At 31.4% G+C, this 16716-nt stretch overlaps 1 protein-coding gene across 1 annotated transcript; it reads left to right on the top strand.

Moving 5' to 3' along the window:
* The first annotated feature begins 2679 nt into the window (after positions 1-2679).
* On the top strand, positions 2680-16513 carry LOC143066367 (uncharacterized). The gene is made up of 5 exons (XM_076239318.1): positions 2680-2859; positions 4093-4232; positions 8272-8384; positions 9016-9216; positions 14364-16513. Exons 1-5 carry the CDS (start codon positions 2720-2722, stop codon positions 14508-14510), a joined length of 741 nt encoding a protein of 246 aa, XP_076095433.1. The 5' UTR covers positions 2680-2719; the 3' UTR covers positions 14511-16513.
* The last annotated feature ends 203 nt before the right edge of the window (positions 16514-16716 follow it).

Below are 16716 nucleotides of genomic sequence, written 5' to 3'. Positions count from 1 at the left end.
ATTTACAAGTCGTACTATGTGTCAGAGCAAAAACTGAAATTTTTAGATGTGTATGCTATGTTTATAAAGGAACTACGAAGGTTTATGAATGAGAACAAAACAATATCTCATAATGTATTTTTCATAAAGTTAATTGATATAATTGATGGAAAAAAAATAATGTTTATATTTATTTATATTCTGTGTATTTTCCTGGATACTCAGAAAGTATTTCACAGGGATACTTTATTGAAGCTTGGACAATGAAGTAAAGTTGTAACAAGCAATTTGATGAATAAAGAATATTTATTTGTTGTAAAAAAAAACAAAAAAACATTCTATTTCTTTTTAATAGCTCAATATCCCTTATACGTGCTTAACCCACTTTTAACTTAGGGGTTACATTGTTCACTAGCAATTCAATAATACAAACGCAACGTTCCTGGGCTTATTATTGTGACAAATATTGGCCAAACTGACTGCATAGAACGAAATATTATTTCAAAACTTCGCTTTTATCATTTCTTTAAACAAAAAAGAGTTGCATTTAAAATGTTGTTAAATCGAAGTTTATGCTCCTATTAAAGTGATGGGCTTTAAATATGCAGAACGTACCAACATGTAAAATTGGAAAATTTACTATTATATATATTTTTTTCATATTATTGTGATAATCGTCAATAGGTCACGATATTTGTCGTTTCATTTATTGGCGATCATACCGCATTATTTTTTCATAATTTGTTAGTAGTGACCATATGCATAAAAAGTTAAATCACAAGAACTGTGACCTCCGAGAAGAATTCAAAACGACAAAACACACGAAACGAATGGACAACAAATCTTCACTTATGATAAACAAAATTCATTTTGTTAAGATACGGATTCAATTAAGCTTAGTTAAAACTAATAGTAGTTTAACAGATATGTTTCCATCACTATTGAAAATATTCGAATGCCTGATGCATTCGCTAGTGAAGTAACAGCTTTTTGTCGAGCCTTCGACTTTAGTCGAAAAAGCGAGACTAAGCGATCCTACATTCCGTCGTCGTCGTCGGCGGCGTCCACAAATATTCACTCTGTGGTTAAAGTTTTTGAAATTTAAATAACTTTCTTAAACTATACTGGATTTCTACCAAACTTGGACAGAAGCTTGTTTATAATCATAAGATAGTATCCAGAATTAAATTTTGTAAAAATAAAATTCCATTTTTTTCCTTATTTTACTTTTAAATGGACTTAGTTTTTTTCTGCGGGTACACATTACATTCACTCTGTGGTTAAAGTTTTTAGAATTTTAATAACTTTCTTAAACTATCCTTGGTTTGTATCAAACTTGGACAGACGCTTGTTTATGATCATAAGATAATATCCAGAAGCAAATTTTATATAAAAAAAAAAAATCCATTTTCCGTATTTTACTTTTAAATGGACTTAGTTTTTTCTGCGGGGAAACATTACATTCACTTTGTGGTTAAAGTTTTTAGAATTTTAATAACTTTCTTAAACTAACCTTGGTTTGTACCAAACTTGGACAGATGCTTGTTTATGATCATAAGATAGTATCCAGAGGCAAAATTTATAAAATAATAAATCCATTTATTCCATATTCTACCTTTAAATGGACTTAGTTTTTTCTGCCTGGAAACATTACATTCACTCTGTGGTAAAAGTTTTTAAAATTTGAATAACTTCTTAAACTATCCTGGGTTTGTACCAAACTTGGACAGAAGCTTATTTATTATCATAAGTTAGTAAACATTGTATAAAGATAACTCCATTTTTTCTGTATTTTACTTTTAAATTGACTTAGATTTTCTTCCAGTTACAATACATACAGTCTGCAGTTAAAGTTTTCAACACATTTAATAGATTCATTAACTGTCCTAGATTTTTACCAAACTTGGACAGAACCTTCTTACAATCATAGGATAGTATCAAGAGGAATATTTTTATTGATTGTTTGCCTCATTTTTGTTTGATTTACCGCAAAAGTAGGCGAGACACTGGGTTCCGCGGAACCCTTACAAATTTATTTAGAAGTAAATGTCAATGAAATGCAAACATGTAATTTCTTTTGTTAGGTCTGTATACTAAATACCACCTATACAATATGGTTGACCAGCTCATAATTTAAGCAAAGAATCAGAAGGATTTTTTTTTTATTAAATTAATATACAAAAAAGTATTGCAACAATTTGAAACTCGGAAAAGAAGCCTACTTGTTATTTGAATATGAAAACATTCTTATTATTGGTGCATATAAAATCACTTCTTTAAGTACGTGTGTATTCATACATGTATATTCTAAAGCTGTATTCTCTTTTTTTCCAAAAGAGGGACGAAAGGTTCCAAAGGAACAGTCAAACTAATAAATCAAAAACAAACTGACAACGTCATGGCTAAAAATGAAAAAGAAAAAACAGACGAACAATAGTACACATGACACAATAACTTAATGACTTCAATTAAAAAAGGTATATGAACAAAATAGATATTATTTTTCCTTTAACAATTAAACATACACATTCTTATGCTTGAACATCGTTAGATAAAAGAAAGAACTCACCTCGAAGATTGGTTTGACTTTTCTTTACAATTAAGGCATTATAAGGGTATTGAAAGTGACAATAGACTTCTACTACAATAGACTTCTAGTACAATAGACTTATACTACAATAGACTTCCGTGTTGTTTTAAGTTTTATTTGGCCAACTCGTTAATAAATTAAATACAAAAGATGGACTACGAAGCACTACAAAACTTGCCTCCATGCGTTGCTATAAAATTTAAAACGTTTCTAGAAAATCCAGATATGCTTTATGAACTAACAGGATTACCGAAAACGATGATTGTAAATTTGACCAGTAAAGAAGATAGGTAATTAGTTTTTAAATGTAAAATGCATATGCTTTCTATCATTATTTTTATTTAAGTCATATAAGTAATACTATTATGGCAACCAAAAGATTTACAACATCACCAATCGTTTTCTTGTGAGTGATTTTAAACGTTGATTTTTGTCTTCTTTTGACTTCGATTAAACTTTGAGTAAATAACATATTATAAAAGATATGCAATGCCACCCTATCAATGACAGGGTAAGTTAATATAAAAAAAACAGAGTTGAAATACGGAAACTGGAATCGACACCTTCGTCATATAGATCTTTCTAGTTTTTATGAAAGAGGGACGAAAGATACCTAAGGGACAGTCAAACTCATAAATCTAAAACAAACTGACAACGCCATGGCTATAAAAAGAAAAAGACAAACAGAAAAACAATAGTACACATGACACAACATCGAAAACTAAAGAATAAACAACACGAACCCCCACCAAAAACTAGGGGTGATATCAAGTGCTCCAGAAGGGTAAGTATATCCTGCTCCACATGTGGCACCCGTTGTGTTGCCTTTGTGTTTACAGATTAGGTAAATAGTTTAATTCGGTAGGTCACATTCATGAAAGGGAAGGGGGATTGTAGTTACGACGTAAGGAACATATCCGATATCATTTGTGAAACGGTTATTTCATAACGGTCAACCAACTCGTGATGGCGTCCGTAAAACTTACGAAGGGATGATTTCAATTTCACCATTTGGAACTCTTGATTTAATAGCGTCCTTGTGAGCAGTAACCCTCTATCAAGAAAATCATGAAAGGAAATGCAAGTACGGGAATATCGTATCAATTAAGAGATATATACCCCGTATGCAGGTGCTGCTGGAATGTTGCTACTTAGAAATGGAAAGTTCACAATTGGAAAGCTGAAACCATCTATTTTGTCGTAAAGTTTTGTTTTCATCTAACTCTCATTGTCAATTTCTAGATGTAAGTCAAGATATGAAACTATTCAATCATGATGTCGATCTTTTAGTTTATTTAGTATCCTCAATATTTAATTTATTAATATTTAGAAAATGCAAGTATGGTATTTAGGAATTTTATTAATCGGAACGATTGAAATTTATAAAATGAAATATAAGAAGTTCTAACGTAAATAATGTTTCTTTTACTTTTGACTCAAATTAGTTTGGTATTTAGAATTTTAAGCTTGTTTCAACTCGCCACTGAGAATTATTTATAGATAATAATATTTTTGTTCATGAGATCAGTGAAAGTAGATTCAGCTGAAGAACTCCAACGTGTAACCGAAGATCTCCTCCACAAGCCACTTTTATTCTATTGTTCGGTACAACATCAAATAACTGAAAAAAGTCCATGTCTTACGGAAGTGAGGACATGGAGAGGTATGTTGAAGTGTTTATGTTTAAATAGATAATGATAACACTTACTCTTTTTTTATGCCATATAATCAGATTCATAAAATATAGTTTCTGAGAAGAGGGTTCATTAGAAACCTCCAAAACTATTGAAATAATAATGATTTAGTTTTATTGAAATTTATCAAGGACTCTTCATTTCATCTGTATCCCTTATCCATACAATAGGAGTACCAGCTCAGGTATATGAAGGTCTGGAATTTTTTTTTTTTTTTTGGGGGGGGGGGGTCTGTTATTCTGTTAACATTTAAATAAAGGCAACAGTAGTATACCGCTGTTCAAAACTCATAAATCCATGGACAAAAAACAAAATCGGGGCAACAAACCAAAACCGAGGGAAACGCATTAAATATAAGAGGAGAACAACGACACAACACCGAAACGCAACAGCACACAGAAACGGACCAAGCAACAGACAATACACCACGAGAATAACAAATATAACATCAAAACCAAATACATGAATATGGGATAGACAAGTACCGTGCCACGTCTTATCTCAAAAATAAGAGAAAACAGAAACGACTCAACGTTAAAATGCAACACACACACAGAAACGAACAATATTATAACAATGGACATCTTCCTGACTTGGTACAGGACACTTTTAAAGGGGAATAAAAGTGGTGGGTTGAACCTGGTTTTAAGGCATGCCAAACCTCGCACTTTAATGGCACAGTTAAATATAACATTGAAATGAAAACAAAATATTACAGGACTACAATACAAATAAAAAGCAGAACATATTAGACAAAGAAAAGCATGATTAATAGATACCAAAAAGCATTAGGTTTAAAATTCAATACGCCAAAAACGCGTCTATTCCACACGAGACTCACCAGTGACGAAAAAAATACAAAATTGTACAGCACTGAAGATCAAAAGTTGAAAAGGTTTTGCCAAATACGGAATTGTTTGTATGCCCAGGATAAGAACATTCATATTATATAAAACAATTCACACTATTGCAAACAGTAAATTTTAACAAATGAATATGAAAGAGATATACATAATGAAACTGAAGTAAAAACTAATTACAGAAAACTAAACCCGAATACATAACGCCCAGATATACAAGATCGAAAGTGAAAAAAGTACAAAGTTGTACAGCACTGAAGATCAAAAGTTGAAAAGGTTTTGCTAAATACGGCATTGTATTATGCCCGGGATAAGAACACTATTATATAGAACGATTCATGCTATTGCAAACAGTAAATTTTAACAAATGAATGTGAAAGATATATTCATAATGAAACTAAAGTATTAACTTATTACAGAAAACTAAACCCGAATACATGATGCCAAGTTCAATACAGCATAGACACACCAGAATCAGTCCAGGCGTTAACGCAATTAAAAAAATGACGTCACATACGATGGCGAAAAGGCAAACGTTATGCTACATTTGAATTTATAAAATTTAGAGACAAACTATGAAAAACTATAATTTAAAAGTGAGCTAGAATTAGGATTGCTTTAAGATTATATTAAAACTAAATACTGATAATTCATTAAAACAAAATGCATATTGCAATACTTATTAATAGCAATTAACTGTAATATATATATGTCCAGTTTGTTATGAATCCAACTTCAAACGTAATTAATCGTACAAAATTAAATATAATTAATAAAGGCGGTGATTAATTTTTCTATCCGTAACACCTAAATATAATAAAAAGACGTCAACACATTTGACAAAATGAGAAGATGAGAATTACAAATATAACATTAAACATATAAACTAAATACATGAATTTGGGATAAACAAGTACAGAAACACGTCTTATAGTAATACGAATTCACATACAGCAACACAGTCACAATCGGGAATAAGTCACGTTTGGTAATTAAAAGATAAGACGACATAATGACAAACCACAATCTACCATGTGGTAAAAATGTCCTTAGCTAGTTTGGTTAAAGAGACATCATATGGATCCACCAATTCGTGATGGTGTCCATAAAATTTACGAAGTGTCAATTCGTGATTTAAGTTATACCCCTTTTTCTCTTATCTTAAAAAAATTATAGCCTTTTTCTCTAATCTTCATTTTTTTGGCCCGTTATTCTCTACTCTTCATTTTTAAGGGCATTATTCTTTAATCATTTAATAAAATTGAGAATGGAAATGTGGAATGTGTCAAAGAGACAACAACCCGACCAAATAAAAAAAAACAACAGCAGAAGGTCACCAACAGGTCTTCAATGTAGCGAGAAATTCCCGCACCCGGAGGCGTCCTTCAGCTGGCCCCTAAACAAATATATACTAGTTCAGTGATAATGAACACCATACTAATTTCCAAATTGTACACAAGAAACTAAAATTAAAATAATACAAGACTAACAAAGGCCAGAAGCTCCTGACTTGGGACAGGCGCAAACCCCATCCAAACTCTCGTATTTGGCAGTTGTTTTCATTTGGTCTTTTGATTGAACGCGATTGATTTTGTCAGCTTTATCGACTTCTCCTTTTTGTATTTTCTTAGGTGTTGTTAACTAATGAAGTCAATAGTACGAGTTGTGTAAGGGATACATCCTTTATAGCATTATTAAGGACGTATAATAGTGACGTTACGTTCACATTGACTTATTGAGTAAAGTTCACCCATAATCAACTCTATGATGTGAAACCATTTGGAGAAAATGTAGTGAATTAATTCAAGAGCATTTTAAACTTTTTTTAATATTTTGGTTAGGATGGATGCGGAATTTTTAGTTATATGTATATATAAGTTCGTCTAACGATGTTATGTTTTTTCCCTGTCCGCGGTTCGAACTCATGCAACTGAAATATCGTGACACCAAATAGCCTTGCCAGGTTTCATCGAGCATCGTAACACAGTACATGATTTATAATGCATGCATTTCAGCCTTGCTTCACCATCGCTCCTGGTCCGATGGAAAAATCTGTCGTAGAATTGTCACTTGGTTCAAACGAACTTAAAATTTAGAATGGAAATGGGGAATGTGTCAAAGCGACAACGTCAACGAAAAATCATACCCTGTTCTAACTACAAGACATTGAAAAACATATCCTGTTCTTACTACAAAACATTTAAAAACATACCCTGTTCTAAACAAAAATATTGAATATACATGCTGGGGTCTAGACTGTATCTCAAACAGTTAAATAAGCGATCCTTTTCTAGACAAATATTTTGTTTAAAAAAACCTGTTCTCACCAGCCGATCATGACAAGCGACCCTGTTCTAACCAACAAGACATAAACAAGGTACCTTGTTTTAACCAGCTAGGCATAAAAAGCGACCCTGTTTTGTGGCACACTCATACCACTTAAAATATAGGAAGATTTTTTTATGATTCGTTCATTCAATTACGTCTCTATCAAAATTCAAGAGTCTATTCTTGATTGTGGTAAGTTATATGGCCTTCCAAATGCAGTTTCGATTCCTACATAACTGAAAAGACATTAATTATCGAATTAAGATATGGTGTACAAATGTTTGCACCCCATCTTTGCAGTATACTTTTCCGCAAGTTTATTTTGTTTTGTTTTGAAATAAATCAATAATAAGAACCATTTTGTTACATCTGGTTTTCCATATTTGGTAATCGCCAATGGCAGCCAGCAGGGGTTAGGAACATCAGTTCTCCAAACTGTGTGTGTGTTTCAATAACAGTTTTTATGGGGACAATTTGGACCATGTATTTCAAACAGAGGTAATATGTTTACAACAATGTTCTTTAAAATATATATAAACAACAGCGACAGTTCCACAATTTTTTCTCTCAAATTTAGGATGATTTATACAAATTATTTATTCAACTAAAAATGCCCAGTTTTATAAAACAGCAACTATAATTCCTATCTAATAGTTTAGAATATGAAAATGTTAAGAAACGGAGCATTCAACAAGAAATCATTGTCCATATGACATTTATATTTAAATTATCAAAAAATATCAGTTTATACAAGTAGCATTTAAAATTTGACAATTGAGCAAATATCAGTTAAACAGTAATACTTTTTGGCATTTTACAGCGTTGTATGCCGTTCTCATAAATCCTTGGCATCCAGCAATTCAAGAGTTTTTATATCGATTATTGACTGAAGCAAGTGATCATGTGAATGCTGGAGAAAAATTCTGTCTTAAGGTAAAATGTCAACTAGAGGCTCGTGGAAGCCTGTATCACTCTCCTGCAAAACTGTGTTTTCATAGCTCAAAAGTATTAACTGCAGAGAAATAAAATTTTCTGAGAGTGAAAATATACTCTCCAGGAAGTAATTGTTGTATTACTTTTTTTTAAATTGAATACAAACAACAAAAGACAAAATTCCTGGATTTACAATCACGAGGTAGATGCAAGCATCGGTGACAATTAGAACCAGCATTTATCACCAACCTTTGTGTTGACATGAAATATCATTGATTTTATAATTTTTGTACTATGATGATAAAATCCTTCAAAACAATTCTCCGAAAAAAACAATCCTCAACAGACTCAACATTGGCGCTCAAAAATCTAAATAGTTAAAAGACTATATCAAATACGAGGAAAATTTACATTAGGATTGAATAAGTTCTCTAAGTTCAACTACAGAAAAGGTCAAAAACTGTTAAAAGTGTCATGTGTTTTTATCATATATATGAATGTAATATATTTGATTAAGTATTTTCTTGATTTTGATTTTTTTTCTGAAAATATGCCCAGAAAACTGTTAACATCATTTTATCGCAAATACTACAACACTGTTATACATTGTATATATTCTACGTTTTGACAGATCAAATTCGGAAAATGTGTTAAAGACTGGTTTAGAAAAAATGTAGATGATGGAAGTGATTGTAATGAAAAGAAAACAACACTGAGTGGTATGGGACTACGTATTTACAACTATTCAACACCTCTGAAAGTCTGCAGTAATCCGTGGATGATTGTTTTTTGTTTTCCATGCTGGTTCTTGTTTGGAGGACCTTGTTACTTGGTAAGTTATTATCGCAGATTGTTTTCTGTTATAGTAAATATGTTTTCAATTGACCGCGCTAAACGAAAACAGATAAAAGGAGTAGGTCCGGTAAGGACCGATTTTGGTCTCAAATTTAAAATTGATCTGAAGAAAGATTTTGACCACTTTTTAATCACTTAAGTGTATTTTTTTTTAATTAATTAGTTTATGTACAGGATTTTAAAACGATCTGATTCGAGCTCAAATATGAAAAATCTACCAAATATGCGGGAAAATGTCATTTTTCACATGGTTTTGGTAAAAATTACTTAACGTTGCTAGTACCAGACATACCCGATATATGTGCATTGTATTGTCGAAAACGGCCCATATGTATGTAGCAGAAGCATTCTAATGTCCAATAAATAACTAAAAGTTGACATTTTAAAAGTTTTGTAAAACTGCTATATTTTGGGGCCAAAAAGGGGTCTTACTGAATCTACTCCTTTGTTATCGAAAGTTTATTTCCAACCAAAATAAGATAATAATATTGAGAATGGAAATGTGAAATGTGTAAAATAAACGACCAAAGAGCAAAAAAGGCAACCATTGGGTCTTTAAAATCCAGCATCCGGAGGTGGGCTTCATCTGGCCACTTAACAAAACTGTTTACTATTTCAGTGAAAAAAAGTAAGACTAAACTCCCGCACATATAAATGAACTAAAATTTAAAATCATAGAAGACTAATAAAGGCCAGAGGCTCCTGACTATGAATAATCGTCTGGGTTAAACATGTTTTATTATATCACAATTCTCTCCTCTACAAAGTAGAATAAACAAACACACAGCAATATGCCCAATAAGAAGTCCGAGTCCGATGTCAGAATAAGTAACTAAAAAAACTAAGCAAAATGACAGATACATAAATTATCATAATTATATTAGCAGTTACTGAAAGACCTCAGGTAAACTGAATGAAAGATTATGTCTTCATCATATAAAATTAAGTACAATCTCTTCCGTTAGGGTTTTAGTATCGTACCATCATAAAATATATGAAAAGAACATAACCCGTAACATGCCAACAACTGTTTGTAAAATAAAAAGTGTTTATACTATGCAAAACTCCTATAAGTATATCAGTATGAATTTCTAAATACGCCATAACTTTTGGAAGAAGTTTGTTTAAAGGTTCGGTAAGCTTTTTATGTGAATAATGGAATTGTTGTGCTACGTTAGGAATATTACCATAACATATTGGATGAGTAACCTGAACGTATAAGTTGTCTGAACGTTAATTTAGATTTCGATTTACGAATGGTGTCCTTGTAAGTTGTATAGACGATATAATTTAGTAAAAGTTTTTATAAGACGACATAATTACACTATCCATTATCAACATATTTTGATATGAAGATCGATTTATCTTTTATATACAGTGAAAGTACTTTTATTCGTGGGGTAGCAATTTTCGTGGTTTTCGTGGATGACTTTATCCACGAATTTAAGTGTCCAACGAAATAAAACAACCTTTGTTCAAACCAAGACATAGAAATATCCCCATGTAGGTTTGACTACTGTTATAATCTAGAAAGTATATTGAATATCGCCGAACTGTCGGAGAATATTACAATACACGGAGTGGTCAGAGAGCAAATACACCACAAACTACAACTGCAGGCGGAATTGTACCCATTAAATCTTTAAAAACGAAAAGTGTCCAACTTTTGATCTTTTAATTCTCATAACAAAATATTTTTGAGCAATGAAAGTCAGATTCCCGGCATTATTATTGTACGATAAAGTGTTCATTTCATGTCCTCATAGTTCATGAACGTATTTGAAATAATAATTTCATGCTGTGCTTGCTTTTGATAATAATTAATTTACAATTCAAGATATGTTAAAACTATTTGATTTTTGTTACTGCTTTCTATAGGTGACATGTTTATGGCCTAATTAACACCTTTGATGGTCTTTAATCTGTTGATTACTCTATCTCAGTTAATTAGTGTGATCACTTCGTACGGGTCAATGTTTACTTTGCAATTTTCTTCAATCCAGACAATTATGTCCATCGCTTCTAATGGCTTCAATTTTTCATTTTTTCTTTGTTTTTAATTTAAAAAAAATTAAATCAACGAATTTAAAAACCCACGAACATGCAAATGTTGCTTAAACCACGAAAATTGATACCCACGAATTAAAGTACTTTCACAGTATATGGTTGAAAGCCTTGTTTAAAACAGGTTTGAAACGAGTAATAGTTATCAATGGTACCAGGAATATAATTTAATACGCCAGACGCGCGTTTCGTCTACATACGGCTCATCAGTAACGCTCAATTCAAAATAGTTATATAGCCAAATAATTACAAATAAGAAGAGCTTTGAGGACCCAGTATTCCCAAAAGTTGTGCCTAATACGGCTAAGGTAATTTGTGCCTGGGGTGAAAAAAAATCCTTAGTATATAGAAAAATCTACTTTTTGTAAACAGGAAATTTATAAAAATGATCATATAATTGCTATTCATGTCAACAACGAAGTGCTGACTACTGGGCTTGTGATACCGTTTGGGACAAAACGTACACCAGCAGTGGCTTCGACACAGTGATTTCAATACAAAAGGATTGTCAGTAACATATATAACATGTCATTTCGGAAATGAACCTAGAAAATCCTAAAACATATATAATTCCTATCTTTGAAATATGTATAAATCTAATCTTTCTAAATGGAATATAATTCTGATGACACACTTTAGCATTAATAATCATAATGTTGAAATAGTGAGAGGTAGATAAAAAGGATTTCAGGTATAAGATTTAGTTTGTAATCTTTGTAATAAAAATAATATAGAGGAAGCCCACTTCAATAGGAAAACGACAGTGTTCCTTTGATTTTCAATATTTTTTAACCTTACAACAATTAATTTTCGCAATTTTGATATTCATTCAACATTTATTTGGCTAATATCAAGTTTAGGTAGTAACATATTAAATCAAGTATATTGTTTTGGTATTGTAATCAATTTTAATAAAAAGCAAATGTTCGAAACTTAGTTCAGTTTTTATATATTTTACTTATTAGAAAACACAATAAACAAAGGTACATGTTCATGCATGATGATTTTATCTATCTTTGTGAAATTTTTGATAAAGGTAGATTTTAATATATGGCAGTCTCGGACAAAACAGATTAACGTATGAAGCATTCTAAGGGTTAATTTTTGTACTCGTTGTCACGATATAACAATTGTATGAGCAACAACATTTTGCTTCCACATATTTGAAGATTTGACACTGTTGTGTTGATATTTAGTGTAATTATAAATAAAAATATGTGTTTTCAGTCGTGTATGACCTTCACTGGTGATCCAATGAATAGATCACTTGTAGAGTTGTTAATTGTTTAGGCGTAACATGAATATTTTTTTTGTGACTGTCTCATACGATACTTCACGATAGATATTTAGTTAATTTGCAATCAATTCCATTATCATGTATTTATATTCCCCAAAACAACTCTACAATCAGTGAATGTGATACACAGCTTTAAACATATTATCTTTGTTATAAAATTGAGAATAGAAATGGGAAATGTGTAAAAGAGATAAGAATCCGACCAAAGAGCAGATAACTGCCACATGTTAAAAAAAAAGAGATAACAGCCACATGCCACGAATACACAGTCATGGGACAAAAGTGGGTTCTCACTCAAACAAATGTCCTATCATTTCAACTAAAATCGATATGTTTCAAAACAATATTACCAAGTTCCTGTATGAGCGATTTTTATAAAATAGATACCCAAAGATGTAAAAATGTCTTCAACACGGCAAGAATATTCCTCACTCGGAGGCGGGCTTCAGCTGACCTAAACAAAAGCGTGTACTAGTTCAGTGAAAATAGAAGTCATACTAAACTCCCAAATATATAAATGCAATAAAAATTATAAAAAAAACCAACACGATAATAACAAAGGCCAAAGACAAAGGATATGCGCCATGATGTCATGGTATACAGTACATCCATCACTCATCCCCGACTACACAAAAACTAAACAAAGACATAACGTACAGATATTACAGTACCCGCAGTTACTGACAGCTAGTTCAAAGTCATTACAAACAAATATCTACGACTAACATAAAATTTATCAGTTTACATCCATCAGCAATGAATTTAGTGTATAAACGTCATTAACAGTCAGAGAGAAACATGATATTGTGCAATGCAAAACTATAGGTTTTCACAGATTGTAGTTTTGTAAAAGTGCATATGTGTAATATTAAGTGTAGTGTTAATCAAGTGATTTCAATAACAAACATGTGTACCAATTAAAATAACACACAAAGATTTAATTATAGTGTTGAGTAGTTAACATTTTAGAATAATTAGGTATGAGAAAATGTGGTATGAGTGCGAATAGAAAAAAACAAAAACAAACGAGAAACGAGATTCATTACTGAAACCACATCAACACTACTGAACATCATGTTTTCTGACTTAGGACAGGTGCAAACGAATGCAGTAACTAAATTTCATGACTCGACTGACAATATCGACGTAAAAAGGATTTGTTATTTCGTTTGAAATAAATTTTTTCTACATAAAGAACCAAATTTACAAACCAAATATTTTTATCATAGGTAAAATTAGTGTTAAGTGATTTGTGGGGGTAACATAGCATATATAATCTTAATTTGTTATCAATCCGAAAGAACAGGCAACATAGCATAAAGAAGAATCTTAACGTGTTATCCATCCGAAAGAATAGGTAATATCTTATAAGTTGATGTACAGCAACATCGTTTGTTTTCTACTATTTGGCCTGAAGAAAGTAAAACCTTGTTTCGTTCTAACAAATAATATTTTACGAATATTTTTTTTCAGTATTCCAATTGATTGTTGTCCGTCTTCCAGTTATCCTTTAAAATTGATTGGTATATTCTAATTTGATTTATGAAATTTGAACATCGCTAAACTAATGTGGTTTTTAATTCAAACATAAATTGTAATTTTTTAATTATTTTTTGTAGACATACATAGTTTAATAGGTAAAGGAGATAACATTTCTTGTTGGAATAAATGACTTTGTCATTGCCATTTATAGATATGTTTGTAAGGGAAAGGGAAAAATCAGTTAATTTGAGGCAAATAAGATATTGTTCATATTTTTACAGGTGCAACGAAAAGTAAGATTTTATGATAGAAGAGAAAAATTAAGTGGTATATCTGTATCATTCTTAACAGAAGAGGCAGAGAAAATATGTACAATGACATCTCGTCGACGAAGAAATACAAGAGCCGTTGCACCAATCAATGACTAGCATTATTAAGTTGGTTGTCAAGTTTTGTAAAAAAAATATAATTGTATCATCTGAACGTACCCTTTTGCTAAAATCTATCAAAGAGATATTATAGTTACAAAACATGGACAGAAGATTTCAGAGGAGATTTATTTCTACTTCATTATAATTGGATTTCCTTTTTTATTTTTTTATATATTGAATTCTCTAGAACCAGTGTGATATTAGTGTTTCATTTATAATTTATTGGGTAATCATATTGTTTAAGCTTCAGGGGTATTTCTTTTGCTTTATTTCGGGTCGGAATTTGTAATCGTTTATAAGTTTTACATTTGTTTAGTATGTATAGATTTGTTTGCTTTAGTTTTTAGTTCCACGCGTTATGTATTATTTACAGTATATAACCCTTATTAAGTATATAGATAAATGTGTGTTTGTTAGAAATATCTAAAATATATTAACTTTTATCAAATGATGCATCGCATAGTATATACTAAGTTACTCTGAGCAAGCAACTCAAGCCTTGTTTGTGTCTTATCTTCAAGCCATGCATATGAATTTATGAGAATATAAATCAAAAACGCATAAACCCCCATACTAAAATTTTCGACAAAAGAGACGAATTTTCATTCCCTGTTGTTCAAAAATAAAGCTTGGGATGACCGGGTGTTACCTGTCTTCGTCAGTTTTAATCTAGCGTCGTAACATAGCACATGATCTATAAGGCATGAAGATTGAATGTTACTCATCAGCTTAATTATATATTGATCCTACAAGTTATTGTAACTTAAAGATGCAGTCACAGCTTTATTTTTGAAGCATAGGTGGTCTAGCGCGTCGCATGTTGCAAGGCGATAAGGTGCCACGATATCTCAGAATCATGAGTTCGAATTCAGTGAAAAAAAATAAATGCAAAAGCAAATTTACAGATCTAAAATTATCGGACAGATGCGAACTATATATCAAGAATGTATTGTTATCCTTGTATTACCTTCACTGATGGTGATCCGATTGATAAAATCTGTTATAGAGTCGTAACTGGTTCAGACGTACGTATGTATATATACATATATATTCGTCTTCATTTGAATGTAAAGAATCTATGCAATAACTTCGGAACACATATATAGGACTGCTATAGTATGAAATTCTCAAGCAGTTTTCTTCTCTTTAAAGTGCAAAGCCATTATGTTTTAACGCCTTACATTTGAATCAGATGTTTTGTAAAATTACTAAAGTTTGACTAAAACAGAAAACCACTAACAGATACATTAGTGTAGAATGCATATTTGATACAAATAAAGATATACCTGGCATGATCAACGTTTTATCCTACCAATATAAAAAAGAAGATGTGGTATGATTGCCAATGAGACAACTATTCACATAAGTCCAAAATGACACAGACATTAACAATTATAGGTCACTGTTCGGCCTTCAACAATGAGCAAAGCCCATACCGCATAGTCAACTATGAAAGGCCCCGATAAGACAATGTAAAACAATTCAAACGAGAAAACAAACGGCCTTATTTATGTAAAAAAAATATGAACGAAAAACAAATATGTAACACATATACAAACGACAACTACTGAATTACAGGCTCCTGACTTACATAAATAATGTGTCTGTGTTAAACATGTTAGCGGGATCCCAACCATCCCCTAACCTTGGACAGTGGTATAACAGTACAACATAAGAACGAACTATAAAAATCAGTTCAAAGGCTTAACTCATCAGATTGACAAAAATATAAGTGGGAGTGGCCGGGTACTACAAACATAAATTACACAACATTTCATTGCAATTAGAAAAGTAACCATCACTGCAAACAAACTCATCATAGATACCAGGATAAAAAATTAATATTTACGCCACACGCGCGTTTCGTCTACATATGATTCATCAGTGACGCTCGAATAAAAAAAAATGCAATAAATGCCAAAAAAGTACGAAGTTGAAGAGAAAAAGTATTGCCAAATATAGCTAAGGTAATCTATTCCTGGAGAAGAAAATCTTAGTAATTCAAAGCTTTGTTAACAGTTAATTGAATATGACCATATCAATGATAATTCATGTGAGCATTGAAGTGCTGACTATTGGGTTGGTGATAGTCACGGGGAATTTAAATTTCACCAGTAGTGGAATCGACCCAATTGGCAAGTCTTAATTTGGGCGAATGTATCAAAATATGATTCAGATAAACAATTCTATAAAAAATGTTGCT

The sequence above is a fragment of the Mytilus galloprovincialis genome, chromosome 3 (genome assembly GCF_965363235.1).
Source record: "Mytilus galloprovincialis chromosome 3, xbMytGall1.hap1.1, whole genome shotgun sequence".
Classification (NCBI taxonomy): domain Eukaryota; kingdom Metazoa; phylum Mollusca; class Bivalvia; order Mytilida; family Mytilidae; genus Mytilus; species Mytilus galloprovincialis.
Note: the sequence above shows the minus strand (reverse complement) of the source record. Positions and strands in the feature narration are given on the sequence as shown.